This window comes from Oncorhynchus nerka, linkage group LG24, assembly GCF_034236695.1.
Source record: "Oncorhynchus nerka isolate Pitt River linkage group LG24, Oner_Uvic_2.0, whole genome shotgun sequence".
Taxonomy (NCBI): Eukaryota; Metazoa; Chordata; class Actinopteri; order Salmoniformes; family Salmonidae; genus Oncorhynchus; species Oncorhynchus nerka.
In genome coordinates this window covers 12557065-12574234 of record NC_088419.1, presented here as the reverse complement: position 1 = coordinate 12574234, position 17170 = coordinate 12557065, and the positions used below count along the sequence as shown (strand labels likewise).

General features: G+C 42.6%; 2 protein-coding genes across 4 annotated transcripts; both read right to left on the bottom strand.

Annotated features, from left to right (window-relative positions):
- Nucleotides 1-170: 170 nt before the first annotated feature.
- On the bottom strand, nucleotides 171-10660 carry LOC115107528 (eukaryotic translation initiation factor 5-like). Of its 3 annotated transcripts, none has more exons than XM_029630912.1 (12): nucleotides 10591-10660; nucleotides 10089-10320; nucleotides 7861-8140; nucleotides 6933-7014; nucleotides 6056-6228; nucleotides 3983-4094; nucleotides 3197-3312; nucleotides 2499-2660; nucleotides 1801-1962; nucleotides 1497-1661; nucleotides 1136-1273; nucleotides 171-811 (listed from the first exon to the last, which is right to left on the bottom strand). In XM_029630912.1, exons 3-12 carry the CDS (start codon nucleotides 7930-7932, stop codon nucleotides 713-715), a joined length of 1281 nt encoding a protein of 426 aa, XP_029486772.1. In that variant the 5' UTR covers nucleotides 7933-8140; nucleotides 10089-10320; nucleotides 10591-10660; the 3' UTR covers nucleotides 171-712. The 3 variants fall into 3 exon arrangements, with proteins under 3 accessions (XP_029486772.1, XP_029486774.1, XP_029486773.1); XM_029630914.1 differs by having other exon boundaries at nucleotides 10126-10320; XM_029630913.1 differs by having other exon boundaries at nucleotides 10562-10638.
- A 2485-nt stretch (nucleotides 10661-13145) lies between these two features.
- Nucleotides 13146-15692, bottom strand: LOC115107527 (tripartite motif-containing protein 16-like). The gene has a single exon (XM_029630911.2). The coding sequence runs from the start codon at nucleotides 15690-15692 to the stop codon at nucleotides 13950-13952; it is 1743 nt and encodes a 580-aa protein (XP_029486771.2). The 3' UTR covers nucleotides 13146-13949.
- Between the last annotated feature and the right edge of the window lie 1478 nt (nucleotides 15693-17170).

The window sequence follows — 17170 nt, the reverse complement described above, 5'->3', positions numbered from 1 at the left end:
TCACTTTAAAAATGTAGACTAGGGCAAATCCAAGAACATTTTAAACCATGTCTGAGAAATTCCATTTCAGTAAAAAATAAAAATGCAATTTAGTCTAGGATTAATCTGTGTCCATGAAACCTCCCCTTGGAGCCTAGTGCCAAATGGACGCCAAGTATTTTCACAGGCAGTTAACAGTAGGACATTTTACAACTTTATTTGGTCATTTATGTTCCATTTTCATTCTCACATTGCCTAAGAATATCCAAGACGGGTTAAGGACTTCACAGCTCAAGATCATAACCTGAACTGTAAACTACAGTAGCAGCCATTTTATGCCACTATGCCCATAGTCATCATATTGGTGTGATAACTACACGCTTTGAAGAGGAAATGGAACCAGTCAAATTCATGGTCAGCTTTGGTCCTAAATTCATTACGCCAATACCGGATCTCCCCTTGGAACCATGGGGGAAAAAAACTGAAACTGTTTAACTTCAGAAACGACAATCTATATGCAGCAAACATTCTTTAATTGATTGGAGAGGCAAAACAAATGCAGTGCATTTAGTGCTGTAGTTTAAGCCACAAAATACTCTCCACCCATATAGAAACATCACTCCATCTAGCGATCTTGATAAAACAGGCGCAAAGTAAATAGATTCATCTGGTAAAGCTGGAAGGTGGGTGGGGTGGGGCATGCAAAACTGGTCGGTGGAGTCTTGTTTTGTTTCTAGATGGCGTCGATGTCAAGGTCGTCCTCTTCCTCAGCGGGCTTCTCTGGTGTCACAGTCTCCACTTTCAGCTCGCGGGCAGAGGACGAGTAGACCACCTGGGAAAGCGAAGTGGTGGTGGGGGGGGTTGAGGAAAATGTTAATTGGGTGAAATCGAGACACTCCGGCACCACTCATTTCTCACCAGGATGCACAATAAACAGAACGGTTATGTAGAAATGTATTGAGTAGAAAAGACAAGCGCTCTGCCATGCAGAGTCGGGCATCATGTCAGCTCTACACCCATCTGAATAGATCCATAGACGGGGATCATTTGTGACGGGGATCATTTGCATTTCAATGCCGTAACACCAAACCTACGTCTCTGTGTATGACGGGAATGACCGTCTTCAGGTAAATCAGCTGTAGCAATAAGTCATTACCTCCACGTTATCATCTTCCTCCTCATCCGCGCCGCTGCCCTCGCTCTCCTCTTCCGCCTCCTTAAGCCACTTGACGAAGGGCGCAGCCTTGGCGTGGATCTCTTTGGCCAGCTCTTTGGACACATACTTCTTGGACACCTGAGACACACAGGGTTGATGTGTTAAGAAGTAGCATGTGAGATGACTTGTAAGTCTCAGGTTCTAGTGTAGATTACCGGCTTTAAAAATATCAGTTTAATATGTAAAATAACTTGGACGAGGCGTGTCTAACAAAACATTCTCTCAAATGACACCGACCTAGATGAATAACAAAATGTTCCATCCTATTATCTCAGTTAACCCTGATGGTCATCCTAGTTACCTTCTCAGCCCAGGCCAGGATGACATCCTCCTCAAGCAGGTCAGCGTCGTACAGGTCTTTGAGGACGATTGGCACGCGGGGCAGAAGCTGGGCCTGGTGCAGTTTCACCAGACACTCAAAGCCCCCCAGGAGGTACTTCTGGGCCTTCTTGTTGTTGTGGGTAAACTGGACACCAGAGAGGAGATTGAGCAAAAATCTATTGCCACAATAATTTTTTGTTGAGGTTATGCCAAACAATTAGTGTGACAAAACAGAGCTAAGAGAAGGAGCCAGAACGGACACAGTAAAGCGAAGTGGGACTCACTCTGAGGAAGTGTCGTTTGTACTTCTTGATCTGGTCACGGATGTTCTCGTCCATCAGCAGCTCTGTCAGGATCAGCGGGGCCGTGTCCTTCACGTCCAGACGCTCCGCCTCCGCCAGGATCTCTTTATCCGAGGAGTCGACGGCACCATCCTCCTTCTTTTGCTGTGGAGGGAGTGACAAGAGGTGAGAGCCACCCAGAGACGTCTCACACAAACAGTTACAAGGACCTCTTCATTTCTTTTATTCATTCTTATACAACTGATGAGTCAAATGTATTTTTAAATCAAAAGAGACCTGTCCAAAAGGCAGTAACAATGGTGCATTTGCACTCTGCTTAGTGCATGTTTATTTCACAGACAAAACAACCATAATACTTGGATGTAGCAAACAGTCTCTGGGATGAGAATAGTCTCGAGTTTATAGGCGGAACACAAGACTTGGATGAGCGAGGCACCCCGTCACCTCCGTAACACTCCTAAGGTCACTACTGTGACTGCAGTAAATAGAATTGGTACGACACGAGCAGAGGCAAATCTGAACTACAGCAGTGGGGGGGTTGTTTCCATGCAAGGCCCATGCAAGGCCCATGCAAGGCCCATGCAAGCGAGCAATAAGCAAGGCAGAGCGTGTTGAGTTGACAGGGCCCCAGGTAAAACCGAAATGGGGTCGTTTCTGGACAGGGTCCTCCTGAGTCTGACCTTGACAAAGTTGTAGAAGAGGTTGACCCTCTCTTCCAGGGGTTTCTCCAGGTCCTCGCTGAGGGTCAGGTTCTTAGCATGCGCGCTGATCTCCTCCATCCGGCGCTGCTGGGCCTCCTCTGTCGTCTCTTCCCCCCAGTCCTGGTCATCATCGTCACCGTCCTACAGCAAAGCCATCACATTTCATTTATACAGTGCTTTTGAAAATAAGACTGTCAGCGCTACACAGTGGAAACTGTTCCCATGAGGCTGTACGCTACAGAGAAACAAGAACAAGAAGACCGAATGGAGACGGGTTGCATTTAATTCCAGAAAGCTGTCCATTCAATACCCTTCATGGATCGAAGACAACTAGATAAGAAAAAGTTCTACCTAGACCCTAGAAAAACAGCTCTACCTAGACCCTAGGAAAACAGCTCTACCTAGACCCTAGAAAAACAGCTCTACCTAGACCCTAGGAAAACAGCTCTACCTAGACCCTAGGAAAACAGCTCTACCTAGACCCTAGGAAAACAGCTCTACCTAGACCCTAGAAAACAGCTCTACCTAGATTCTGCTTTCACCTATCCAGTTCTATCAGAAGTGTGAAGGATGATACTGAAACTTCTCCAGGTCAAGGCAGATCAAGCACCCCTCAGGTTTCTGCCGATGCTTTGAGGTCTGGCTGGCCACTGAGGCGATGAAGTGCTGGTACTCACCACAGCATCAGGGGCATCTATGTCGTTGTGGTTGGAGGCTTCTCCATCACTGGAGCCGTTCTCCTTGTCCTTCTTCTTGCTCTTCTTCTCCTTCTTCTTGACAGACCCAGTGTCCTCTATTTGCAGAGAGAGAGAGGTGGTAAGTCAGGACAGACAACTTATAATTTCTCGATGCCTTGTGTTTCTGACATTTACCCGACTGGAGAATGGTTCTTTAGTGTAATAAATTCAACAAACATAGTCTTGGATGGCTTGAGACAGTGCCAAGTGCTGTGAGAACAGGTGCCACAGCAGACACTGCCCTCTGAGGATACGGCAATGCTCACTGCTGCTCATCTTTGACTCATGACAATGACTCATGTAAAAAAAAAAAAAAAAAAAAAAGGTGCATTGCTAAGATTTCAGCAGAAAAATACCACCCAACATGACTCATCCAGTGCCTTAAGTTTCTTGTGACCCATCAGACAAACTAATCCTGTGCCTAGTAGCAAAACAATAGCTGTGTTCACATGTGCTTTAAAAAAATGAAGGCCATAGCATGTCTGGCATTGTTTTTAAACCAAGCCCACATTGAACAAGCCTCAGCCTGAACAACCCTGTACAGTACATTCGGAAATTTCCAGATTTTCAAAGAACAAATTAAATGAATGGAATTTCCAGAATGGCAATGCTGGGAAAGTATGCATGTCTGACAAAGCAGTGTTCCTGAAAGCGCTAAATAAGAATGAATATTTTTCCAAAGAGTCGTAGCTTCCGTCAGACAGCATTGGAACACGCCTGGCTCACCTGGTGGGTTCCTGAGGATGAACGTGCAGAGCTTGTGTCGCGTGTCCAGCATACCCCTGTAGCCGCAGGCCTTGCAGGAGTTCCCGATGGTTTGTTTCTTGGCGTTGATGTGCTGAAGGACAGAGAAAGAATACAATCTTCAGTATGGTCTTATTAGTACTCAAGTCTCATATCCTAAGCGGTAGCCAAAGCAACAATTAGCTACGAAAAAAAAAAAGCCAATCTTGTTAAGTTGGGTAGCAAAAAATATGCAGATGTGTGCATAACGTACGCAGGATGGCCAGTTTGAGAAGCTAATTGTGTTCTTGCTGTTAACACCTTTATGACCCAATATTCTGTTTAATATCATCCCTGAAAAAGAATGGTGCTCAAGTACCATTGCTCTATGGGCCAGCTGCACAGGTCTGTGCAGCTGGCCCATAGAGCAATGGTACTTGAGCATGGCCTGGGACAAAAAAAAAAAAAGTTCTATGCAACCACCCCAAAATATACCAAGATTTTTTTGGGGGTGCTTGATAATTGAGCAGACAGCTAACGACATTGTTCTAGACAGTGTAATACAGTATGATGTCTCGGTCGGCAAACACTGTCCTCTACTATAGTGCTTGAGGGCAAGGCCTACTGTAGAAAACCAATGAATAATGCAAGCGGTTCGTTCCTGTTCTTAGAATAGACTGCATTCACTCCATTCCAAAAGGGACGCGACCAGTCTGACAGGCGTATATGAATAAGCCCAGTGTGGCCAGGAAAGATGTGCACGGATCCTGTGTCAGCTCATGATTGGTTTAGGCGGATAGAGACTTCGCTAGTCACTGTTATTCTCAACATCTGAACCTAATCGAGCATCTGATGCAAGATTTTAGTTCTCGGTTTTCGAGATGAATCAAAGTTCATCTGACCTATTCTATACATTGCCATTGGGAATGTTTCAGGCCCTAATGAACAAGCACCTTGCCGCCTCCAGATACGTAAGGTGTCAACAGGCCCCAGAATGACTGCAGCATCCTGAGCCCCACGGAGAGATCATGCGACACCTCCAGGAAATGCCTGGATCGCTGCAGTGCAGGGGCGTAGGGGACGGAAAAACACACCGCCACTTTGGGGAAACACTGATTTTCTATCAAATTAGGGTCATCCATTGACCAGTATAGCTTGTCTATCTAATTCTGTGCTAATCCTCTATGAGGACAACTTAAACATATTATAGGAGATATGCATCTATCAAACAGCAGGTTTAGAACCTGACAATTCAGTATCAATACATTGGATTTCTAGTCAGCTCTGACATAAGAACCCCTGCCAACTAAACAGTGTCAGCCAGCCACAGTCAACCGCTGAAAGCTGTGGAATGAGTCACTGTGCACATTCCTTCCGGTCATCTGTAACAGCACTGGAGTTCTCTCGGGAAAGCATCCGTGCAGCGACTCGTGATGCAGGCCCTGCCTAGAAAGGCCCCGCTGCAGAACAGATCCCCCATGGCTGTGCAGACCGGTGACAGTGCTGACCTAATTACAATAGAAACCTGTCCTGTCAGCGAAAACGCAACAGAGGGGTGTGGTGGGACCATCGAGTTCCCCCCTCCCTCCCTGTTGGGACAAGACAACAGAGAGGGGTGTGGTGGGACCATCGAGTTCCCCCTCACTCCCTGTTGGGACAAGACAACAGAGAGGGGTGTGGTGGGACCATCGAGTTCCCCCCTCCCTCCCTGTTGGGACAAGACAACAGAGAGGGGTGTGGTGGGACCATCGAGTTCCCCCCTCCCTCCCTGTTGGGACAAGACAACAGAGAGGAAACCAAGTCCAGCAGAAAGGGCTGTTTGGATGACGAAGAAAAAAATAAATAAAAGGAAGCTCCTGCACAACAGTGGATTTGGTATCTAAAAGGAAGGGAGCCCGGTCAGTTCTGGTTGGATCTAGGAAAAGAGTACGGCCAAAAGCTAAAATGGAGTGATAGTGAAGTGCGTGCCCCCCTCCTTCATTCATTCATTCATTCAAAGGCAGAGGGGGGGTCAGTTTCAATGAGGTCTTTTCCAGGATCTGACAAATGCGAGGAAAAGCTTTCCGGACTATTTACCAGGTCAGTTTCGGGATTGTCACATTCGGGACACAGCACAAACTTGCGGATGAAGCCGTCCAGCATGTCCTGCAGTTTGTTCGCTTCGTGCGACCCATTGACGATGAAGCGGTCGTTCTTGGCGTCAAACTGGGTCTGGGCACCCAACTCACAACCAAAGAACTTGGTGGGATCTGGATAAGGAGAACAAGAAATAAAATGTCAGTTTACTTTGTCCAAATATGATCAGATTAAAGCTTTTACCTTCCTCATAGGTTGGAGAGCTTGCCTTATTGTATTTTGTGCTGACGTTCATAGCCTCACTCTTTCCTACAGATGAAAGGGGTTCCAACATATTGCCATGTCAAAATGAGTCCACATCCCATAACATCAGTTGTGTAGATCGGCCACATCCCACAATCCAAAATGAATGGAAAAGATAAGCAGCAGTTAACTTCCAGATTTGCTGTGCTCATCTTTTCCATTCATTTTGTGTTGATGCATAGGCCTATAGCACAATCTACCACACACCATATCGTGGGACCTGGACTCATCTTGATGTCAAGACTATATCCAAAAAACATCCAATAAACTTTAAATGTGGAGTGCGATGTCCCCTTTTAACCTATCGTTAGATGGTTAAATGTAGGGAACAGAGAGAGGCATTTACAAGTACTAAAAAATATTCCAAACTATTCACAACCTTGTGAAATAGATGTCAATCTAGTCGGTCAGACCATTGCCCAAAAGGCTGGGGTGTGTTCAGCAGGACAATGTGGAACATTCAGATAGAAAATGGCCTGTTATAAATAAACATGGCATTTCTACATGCAAAGTTGGACAACATTTGGCTACTGAAGGTGTCCCTTGGAACAGAGGTGGTGGGGGGTATACTTACAGGTGGGAGGCCTATTCAGAGACTTGGCAACGTCAGTCATGTTGACTATAACAGTCTTTATACCATTCCCCTTGCCTTCCACCTGGAGGATGAGACATGAGAAACAACATTTGTTTAAGACATTTTTTTATTTTACCTTTATTTAACTAGGCTAGTCAGTTAAGAACAAATTCTTATTTTCAATGGCGGCCTAAGAACAGTGGGTTAACTGCCTTGTTCAGGGGCAGAACGACAGATTTTTACTTTATCAGCTCAGGGATTTGATCTCGCAACTTTTCGGTTACTAGATCCAACGCTCTAACCACTAGGCTACCTGCCGCCCCTTCCAACTGGATCACATTCTGACAGCGTAAAATCCCTTTGAACGTGTACCACCAATCAAGATGCTCCTCACGTGTGAGGGGACATTTACATAACATTTTGTAAATGTAACCTTTTTATTTAACTAAGCAAGTCAGTTAAGAACAAATTCTTATTAACAATGACGGCCTACACTGGCCAAACCCAGACGACGCTGGGCCAATTAAGCGTCGCCCTATGGGACTCCCAATCATGGCCGAATGTGATGCAGCCTGAAATGCTGTCTTTCAGAGGAAATCTCCTTCTGTGACTTAAGAACAAGTTAACCTGCTGTTAAGCTATGTGTGGCCTTGTTCTCTTGCCTCGAGCACTGAAATGGATTGGTTAGGTTTCTATCATATTGATTTCCTTTATTTCATTGCGGGAAACATGGGAATAAAGCCTTGACTATTGGGACATCCCTAGGACACTGGACTAGTTGTGCTCTGGTCACTGACCAAACCCTCATGGGAACAACTAAACTGTTCCAAGGTAGACATTTCCCCTAACCACAGGTCTAGAATCAGATCCTGACCTCCAAACCATTAGGGATGACAGTGACTCCAGTCAACTATGACTCCGTACTCACCTTGGCGATTATACGGGGCATCTTGTATCGGTAGAACTGATCCAACACGCTGCGGTTGACGTTGACGGACATGATGGCTGGCCGCAGGCTTTATCAGTATGATAGAAAGATCTTTGACTGCAAATTTTTGGTATCCTCTGTCTGGCGAAGATGGGATGACATAAACGACTGGAAGAGGGTTCGGGCTCGGACATGAAAAAGGTCTTGCCAATGAGGCTGCAAGCTCCGCGCTTGTAGGTTAAGTTCACCCCACACAGGTTCCAACAGCTGCGCAACAGCTCTGAGAAGAGAGGGGGGGGGGGGGAAGACTGTTGATCAGTGGAAGACATCACAGCAAAGAATGAATGTTAGTATAAAGTATGAATGTACCCTGCTATCTTGTGAGACCGGTACAAGACATGTTTCCCTTTTGGCTTTCCACCCTTGCCCCATGGTCACTTATCTGTGGTTAACACCTGCCAAAAGGCGTACCCTCTACTGTATGTTTTTGCGCGATATTCCAAATGACTATTGCAAGAATATTTTTTATATATGAGCATTTAGGTCCGCTTGTTTCCATGTCTTTTTGGTCTCGTCTCCTCTGCGCCTTCCCATTTACACCAGAGATCTGTATATAATGACGAGATGCTCATGTCTCCGCCCTAACAATTGGAGTTATTGTCCCAAAGACAAGCGACAATAGAAACACATTGGGGCTTATTTAGGACAGACTTCAGCGAGTGAAACCTCTTGCATCTCATCTTTTTCCACACACAAACTCACAATAAAAAGATATTACTTCTACCTCAGTATTTGCATGAGGTTTGGTCCAACAGACAAAAATATAAAGATGTCAAAATGGACACATTTTACTGTAAAAGAGAAGTTAACCTTCCTTCTAACAATACTCTTATTGTGTCTCAACTCGTCAATTAGCGCACAGAGCAGACACTACAAAAATTAACATTGATTCTGGAAAATGCTCAGTTTGTCACACCTGGCATTGCGGTACCACATACTACAAGCAGCATTTTAACCCAAGACCATTGTGCTAGCTGTCTAGTCAGTGATTTATAAAAGATGTCCAATAAGCATTAAAAAAAACAAGGAACTGGCGGCACCTTATTCTGAGAAAGGTAGGCCACTTGATTTCAACATCTGAACAAAGTGAAGAGGCTGTTCAAACAGTTGGAGACAGAAGGGTGCGTTTACAACAATTCCACAGTTCTTCCTTGTCAGCTAGCAAATAGATCCAACTTGGTTAAACTTGAAATATAAAAGATTAGCTGGCTACTCGCTAGCATGTAGGCTTGTGGTGAGAGTGTTTGAGACCTGTGCTCATTTATATAAATGCACAATACAATAAGTTATTCATTAGTTCTGGTTAAATTAACAAAAATAGGCATTTTAATAGACAGACTTGAATGCTAGATCTGTTTTTTTGCCATCAGTTTACACTTTGGATAAAATTATTACATTAATGAGTCCTGTGGAAGGCTTATATTTATCCTTGGTATAATTTCACAAGCCCTGAAATCATTAGATTATTGCTGACTGTTTGTAATTAACAGTAGAACGCTTTTTTAGAGAAATAAATACATTGTGAATCGCCCTGAAGAGTGAAAAAAAAGAAGAGTAGATCTTTAGGCCATATCGCCCGCCGTAGGTTATATCCCATCATTTTGGATAGTACTGAAGTAGCCATTACTTTTTTTTAGTTTTTACGTGAAAAGTACGAATATAGCTTATTTTTCGAATCTTCTTCCAAAAAAACAAGCACAATGTATAAATTAATTTGGAAAGGAATAACTGGCCTACAAACAGTAGTATCATATGGTTAGCTATGCCATTGTAGTTTGCCAACACTAACCATAGGAAAATGCACACATATCTATTACTCAAACATATGGCATATGAATCATATAACGTACGTGCACTACAGTGGGTTTCAATATAAACATAACACGTCAATTCCACTATTGGTACGAAAAGATAAAATTGCCAATAGAACTAACATTATCACTATTAAATCATGGCACATGTAATAGGCAATAATGGGGTTTGAGAAGCAAACCAGGCCTCGGTTGAGCAATGTGCTGCAGAGTGCGTCATTCAGAGGAACAGTAAGCGAGGGGAGGAAGACGCCATCTTGGTCCACCTAGGAGGCGCATTCACCGTAAGAACATGCAGTAAATAAATGCAGCACGAAATGCCACACAGTAATTAAAGTATAATTGAGTTTAAAATACCTTTCCCATCCGTCGCTCCTGTCGTCCGGGTACTCACCGTTTTCGCAAAACAAAGACATAAACACACCGCTGGTCGCCCAGAGACGCAATAAAGTGTTGTGTGGATGAGCAGTAACGTTAGGGTTGTGGAGACCAAGCCGCACTGCAACAGTGCCGAAAGAGCAGTCCGACCTTACGGTGGAGGGTACTAAGAGCCCGCAGAGAAAACTCGAGACGCCCAAAAATGGGGTATCTGGAATAAACCAAAAAGGGACACTCAAATCAGTACAAAATGACAGGTGTCAGCTTATAGTAATAACTAGTTAACATTAGCCAATGACTATAACATATGGAATCCACAGAAACGCTAGTTATAGTTGGCCAATTTTTTTTTAATACAAGTTGATCTGCTCTGTTACCCTTGAAAATTTGCTGAATAATTAACATAAAATATATATATATATGTTTTTTTAAAGGTCATCTAGCTTAGTCACCATTGCTCTTCAAACTTGCTTCGACTCACCTCCAGAACGTTCTCAGTCGGTTCTTGCAACGCCACTGTAATGTAGCTGTCAACGTAGCTGTCAATCTACACCAGGTCCGTCACTACTTACGCCCATTTTGTACGACGTCACTTAAAATGGCAACTTCTTACTCGTTTATTTTGGTGCCAATCATTGTTGGCTGAGACGCAAACTCACGACCTCGCGACAGTAAAATTGATGGGGGAAAAATATGAATGAAAAATGAGGACACTTGTTCAATTGGATGAGATCCCTACATTTTGAGGACAGGTTCATTTATATTATGCGGTGGCTTTTCTGTCTCCAGGAAATATCAGTTCTTATTAAGTGTAAAATGTGGATTCCAACAGGCTTTACATATAATGTCAGGTGTCCTTTACCTTAAAAACATCAAAATATGCACACTGAAAAGGAATTTTATGCATTTTAGACACTTTTTTGTCACTGGATGTAGGCGTTTTTGCCATGTCCCCAGGTGTTATTTATCAAATCAAATCAAATGTATTTATAAAGCCCTTCGTACATCAGCTGATATCTCAAAGTGCTGTACAGAAACCAAGCCTAAAACCCCAAACAGCAAGCAATGCAGGTGTAGAAGCACGGTGGCTAGGAAAAACTCCCTAGAAAGGCCAAAACCTAGGAAGAAACCTAGAGAGGAACCAGGCTATGTGGGGTGGCCAGTCCTCTTCTGGCTCTTCCTCTTATAACAGAACAATTTATCAACTTCCACAATAAATATACAATCAAATAATCAAAGTAAAAAAAATATTTCTTAATTGTTTTTAGTCCTATTTAAAGTATCTTTCATAAATAACGTTTTTCTTCCTCATCATTATTGTGTTTATTATTTTTATTTAAGACTTTCTGTGTGTCCCTGATATCCCTTTCCACCCTGTTGGCTTGTTGTAATTCTCCATTTAAGAAAACAACCCCTTGTGGCAATGACAGCACATTCAGGAAGTGTCATAATGTCTTTGGTGGGAAAGCTATGGTGCAAAGCTAAATACAAATGAACTCTCAGTTGTATCTATTTGTCATGTTGTTAGTCTGTATGTCCCACTCATAAATGTCCATCCTGTTAGGCAAAAAAAAAAATCTAGATGTTAAAATATGTTTGATAGAGAAGTTAAAATCCTGTTCAAGTGTTCAGCGTTTTACTAGGCCAGTCTTACTCACTCACAGAGCTATGGCTAATTTATGCTCAAAATGTCCACCCTGTTAGGTTCCACCCTGTTAGGGTTATGCACCTAACAAATTGGAAAATGCACCAAAAATGTGTTTATAGTGCCTGAGCTCGACCAATTATGTTTTTCTGAAAATCAAGCATGTAATTTTTCTGATAGAATACTAAAAAAAAAGACAGTATCATTCATTCCTACACCTAAGAGTTTTTAGCTTCGATGCACCTACGAGTTTTTACACTGTTTTTACATTGTGCTGGACTCTGTAAAAACACTGTAAAATCTCTCTTGGTTGCTTTGAAGCTAGGAGAGAGCATGCACATGTTAAAGTATAACATATGAGAGAGTGCTTACGCGGTGGCTCAGTTACTTCTTTTAAACTGTATGTAAACTGCAATACATCTCTTTGTGGTGGCACGTATAATGGTCAGTCGGCCTGGGCAGAGAGGGCTGCATACAGGCCGAAGTCTCTGGACGTGTTTTCAGCCACTGTAGTAAAAAACAAAAACAGCTCTAGCAGTGTGTGAGGCCAGGGGACAGATTGCTAAAGCATGTGGAATGCTGGTCTGAATAGAGTGGGCCACTGGGAACCTTTCTGGATTACCTGTGGAATTATTGTTGGGGGTGGAGAGTGGTGGCTGAGTTGTTGTTGACCACTGAAATCTGGGGCAACCTAGTTCAACAGTGAGCGAAGCATTTAACCCTTACTGACCACCAAAATTAAGATTATAGCCTCCCTCGTGTGTAGTGTAAATAAGAATAATATGCTATGCTTCATAGATACTATTCATCTTACTTCCTTTTCAGGGTACAGTATACCCACAGGCACAGTCCACACCACAGCTTTGTTGACAGGACCTGGTTCACTTTGAAAATATTACTGAGTGTGGTGCTCAGTTATGCCATTGTGCACTTTAACAAAAAAATATTGCCTGTTCAACAACATGTTGGCGGAATCGTCTGGCGAACACTCCACCAAGTCAAGCATTCACACCGTGCCATCATGTGAGCTTAATTTAAATTTCAAACCGTTCCACAATCCACAGTGGTTGGGTTCAGCAACTTCACTAAAAAGCAAACTGGGGTCATTCATTTGATTGCATGCTGCTGCTGGCTCTATGGAAAAAAAGCTGACCTGACTACTTTTAAAACCTGCCAGACATACTGTTCATCTACTCTATGCCAATCAGATCCTCCCTTCAGGGTTGGAATTGGTGTGACCTCAGTTTAACCTTTCACCTCACCTCGTGTCAGAAATAGACTTGCAACCTAAAATGGAAACTCAAGAGTGTGAAGGCAAAGCGACACTCAAAAAGATGAACAGATAGGACAATCAAATGAGATTTCAATTAACTTGACAAAATCAAACTGTGAATAGTAATAAACACGTTTTATTTGGCTAATGGATTGAAAACAATGAAGAAAGTCAGTCTTTCCAACTGATAGCTATATAGGTACATGTCAAATCTGTCTGATTTACAAGAATACATTTGTCAGGCCACACCCCTATGCACATTAATGGGTTCGTAATGGCCACATTCGAGCTAAAAATCTTATCATATTTATCTACTCCTTGGACTATAGATGCTGTATGCTATTGTCTACCATCTACAACAACAACATCTTCTTTCACTAAAATGAAAAATACTTTTACTAACATAGCTTACATAGATTTTACTTATATAGTCTACTAAAGAAATCAGACCTATCCATACTAGGCTATTATTAAACTGCTTCAGTTTCTGTTCATCTTAAATTCTACATCTAACACACCTCCTACTTCCATAATAAATATTTGTAGACGGCTGAAGCAAGCACACACATTTTCTTTAGGACATTTAACCTTTCTAGTTGTAAAGTATATATTTTTTCAGATCATTACATATGTAGGATCTTAATTTGATCCCTCTGTTGAAAGGATAACTTTCCTGCAATGGAGGGAATTTAACTTGCGGTTTAAAAAGGCTTCTGAAGTTTGAAATTTCCACTTTGAAATTTCAGACTTGATTTTCCCTTACGAAAAATTGATCAACCCGAACAAAAATCTCCATTATTTAATCCACATAAAAATGATAATTTCCTGTTGCTGGAGTTTTTTTTCTTCCTGATGTAGCAAACTGGGCTCAAATTAAGATCCTACATCTGTATGCAATTACTGTAATCATGTCTACATATAGTTATTTCAAAGTTCCTTTCTGTGTCAATGAAAGTATCTTAACAGATGGTCCAAAACCAAAATGGATCCCATGCTGAAATCCAAGCCCAGGATAGAGGGGCTGAGTGAATTTGGTCTGGACTCTGTGGAGGAGGATCATCGTATCAGAGATGTTGTAAAAGGACAGAGTCCCTGCCTTGTGGTCTAGGTACACTCCTACTCTGGAGGAGTAGGGGACACGTATGACAGTCTTTTTATCATTGTGGTAGAAAGAACAGCCCGAGTGAGAGCAGATTAAACACCAGGATTGATCATTCTGTCCAAACAAACACTCCTCTCCGCATTTCCTGCTGATGCCTTTATATGAGACAGCTATATAAACCTCAAACCCTCTCCACTCAACCTCCCAGTAGCAGGCTCCAGACAGACCCTTGCTACATAGGACCTGTTGGTGTGAGGTAAATCTGTCTGGATGGTCAGGATAGGACTGGAACCTAGAACTCCATGTCACCTTTCTGTTCCCCTCAGATAGACACAGACGGTTATGTACTGTGTTGGGATCCAATGTAAGCTGATCCAGTCCAGGTACCTTGGTCATTTCCTTCTTAAATACATCTTCTAGTTGCTTTTTCAGCCCAGAGAGTAATGTCTTTACACCCTCAAAGGAGATGCTTTGGTTGACAGTGATGATCTCAGATCCAGGAGGGTCAGAGAGAGACTTGAAACTCTGGAGGAAATGGATATGATCCTCTGTGTTTGAGAGCTGCTCCAACTCAGCGTCTCTCCTCCTCAACTCAGCGACCTCCTGCTTCAATTGCTCCAGGAGTTCTTCAGCCAGAATCACTTGCATCTTCTCCTGGGCTCTGATCAACTCCTTCACCTTAGAGCAACTTCGTTCAATGGAGCGCATCAGCTCAGTAAATATCCTCTCAGTGTCCTCTATCGCTGCCTGAACAGAGAACTTGAGTGACTTCGTAGACTGTCTCACCTCCTGCATCTCCTTCTCTCTCTTCTGGATTCTCTGCTGGGATTTCTGCCTTTTGTTCTCCAACTGCCTTTGTTTCTCAGTCCTTTCTGCTGCAACTGAGACTGTATCGTGGCCTTTATGTTCATCTAATAAACACTGATAACAGATAAACTGCTGATGGGTGCGGCAGTAAACCTCTAACAGTTTGTCATGACGAGAGCAGATCTTCTCTTGTAGTTGTGTGGAGGCTTTGATCAGCTTGTGCTTCTTGAAAGCAGGAGATTCATGGTGAGGCTGGAGGTGAGTCTCACAGTAAGAGGCCAGACACCCCAGACAGGACATGACGGCTTTGAGTTTTCTCCCAGTGCAGAAGTCACACTCCACATCTCCAGATCCAGCATAATAGTGAACTGGAGAAGCAACTTCAAGTCTTTCCTTCAGTTTTTCCACTAATTCAGCCAGCAGAGTGTTTTTCCTCAGAACTGGTCGAGGAAAAAAGCTTTCCTTGCACAGTGGGCAGCTGTAGACACCCTTCTGATTATCCTGATCCCAGTAACCTTTCATACAGCCCATGCAGTAGCTGTGCCCACAGGGAATAGTCACTGGATCCTTCTGTGTATCCAGACAAATCGAACAACTGATCGAGTCCATAGCTTCTGCCATTTTGCCGCACTCACTTCCTGGTTCTGTGTGTGAGCATGTGCACTCTGAACCTCTAGAGGGTGTGGTGTTGGATAGAGGCCAAGAAGAGATTAGCTCTGATTGGAGAGACAAAACTCCACACCCCTTAAAATACATTCAAAATGTCTTCTTCTTATCTCTGGTAACAGAATAAATGTTTTATTATTTTAAGCAAATACAGTACATCTTAGTTAGGGTGCCTCAGACCTAAGTCAAGGCCTCAGACCTAAGTCAACTAATGTCCCAGGTATGTAAGCTACTTTTGTAAGGGATCTCGTCCTCCTCTTCTGAGGAGGAGAAGCGAGAAGGATCGGAGGACCAAAACGCAGCGTGGTAAGTGTCCATAATGTTTATTTTAAAACATAAACTGAACACTACGAAATACAAAACAATAAACGTGAAATGAACGAAACAGTCCCATGTGGCGACAAACACTGACACGGTAGACAAACACCCACAACTCAAAAGTGAAACCCAGGCTACCTAAGTATGATTCTCAATCAGGGACAACAATTGACAGCTGCCTCTGATTGAGAACCATACTAGGCCGAACTCAAAAACCAACATAGAAAAACAAACAGACTGCCCACCCCAACACATACTAAAACAAAGACAAAAACAAAGGAACTAAGGTCAGAACGTGACAACTTTTCAGCTGACTTGGGGATTCAGCTGAGGCCTAGAACTTAGGGAATGATTTGTACCAAATACAATGCTCTTAGTTTTAGAGATGTTTAGGACCAGTTTATTACTGGCCACCCATTCCAAAACAGACAGCAATTCTTCAGGGTTTCAGCGACTTCATTAGCTGTGGTTGCTGACACATATATGGTTGAATCATCAGCATACAGGCTTTGTTTAATGCCAGTGGCAGGTCATGGGTAAAAATAGAAAAGAGTATGTATTTGTATACATAAAAGCCCCGAAAACAATTTGATGACATTCGGATGTTATAACATTATAGTCGATAGACATTTTATCATAGTTTCAATAAATTCCAAAAGAACAACAAAAAATACCTGCATGTTCACAATAGAATTGAAGGCTATTTGTAGAATAATTTTACAAGAAATCAAAATGATTACACTCAAAATATAAGCCTACGCCTTTTCAAATTATAACCACTAGGGGGGAGCAGAGTTTAAAATATGAAATGTATGAATGTGTCTCGGGAATGATCTGTTCACTGAGAACCTTTAAACAAAGCAATGTAAATGAAATTATAATTTGACATTTATTTTTCATATAGTCATGTTCTATACATATCTGTCACAATCCATCATATTCTGTTGCTAAATCCATCTATCAAGAGAAAGCCTTTAATGAACATTTAGCGAAATACTAATTTGACATGTTGTTATTCATTAGGGTTAGTCTGGAAATGCTTGAGCTGAGGTAATGGAAATGTCAGCATTGCTGTACAAAATCACATAAATAATTCTGCCAGTCCTTTCTCCTCTATAAGCAATCATCACAGTCATTAGAACGCATTTCCCTCAACATCATCAACAACAAGAACACATTTCCTTTTTCACAATATGTTAATTTCCCCCCTCAGTCTCCTCTGAGAAATCATTCTGTTGAGTGAGTTCTCT

Bases quoted from the DNA above. Each gene is read 5' to 3' on its own strand.
- LOC115107528 (XM_029630912.1), bottom strand. From the start codon at position 7,932: ATGTCCGTCAACGTCAACCGCAGCGTGTTGGATCAGTTCTACCGATAC. The intron at 3,313-3,982 runs GTGAGCCAGGCG...CTCTGCAAATAG, and splicing joins CATCCTCAGGAACCCACCAG to AGGACACTGGGTCTGTCAAG. The intron at 1,963-2,498 runs GTCAGACTCAGG...CTCCCTCCACAG, and splicing joins TCTTCTACAACTTTGTCAAG to CAAAAGAAGGAGGATGGTGC.
- LOC115107527 (XM_029630911.2), bottom strand. From the start codon at position 15,692: ATGTATTTTAAGGGGTGTGGAGTTTTGTCTCTCCAATCAGAGCTAATC.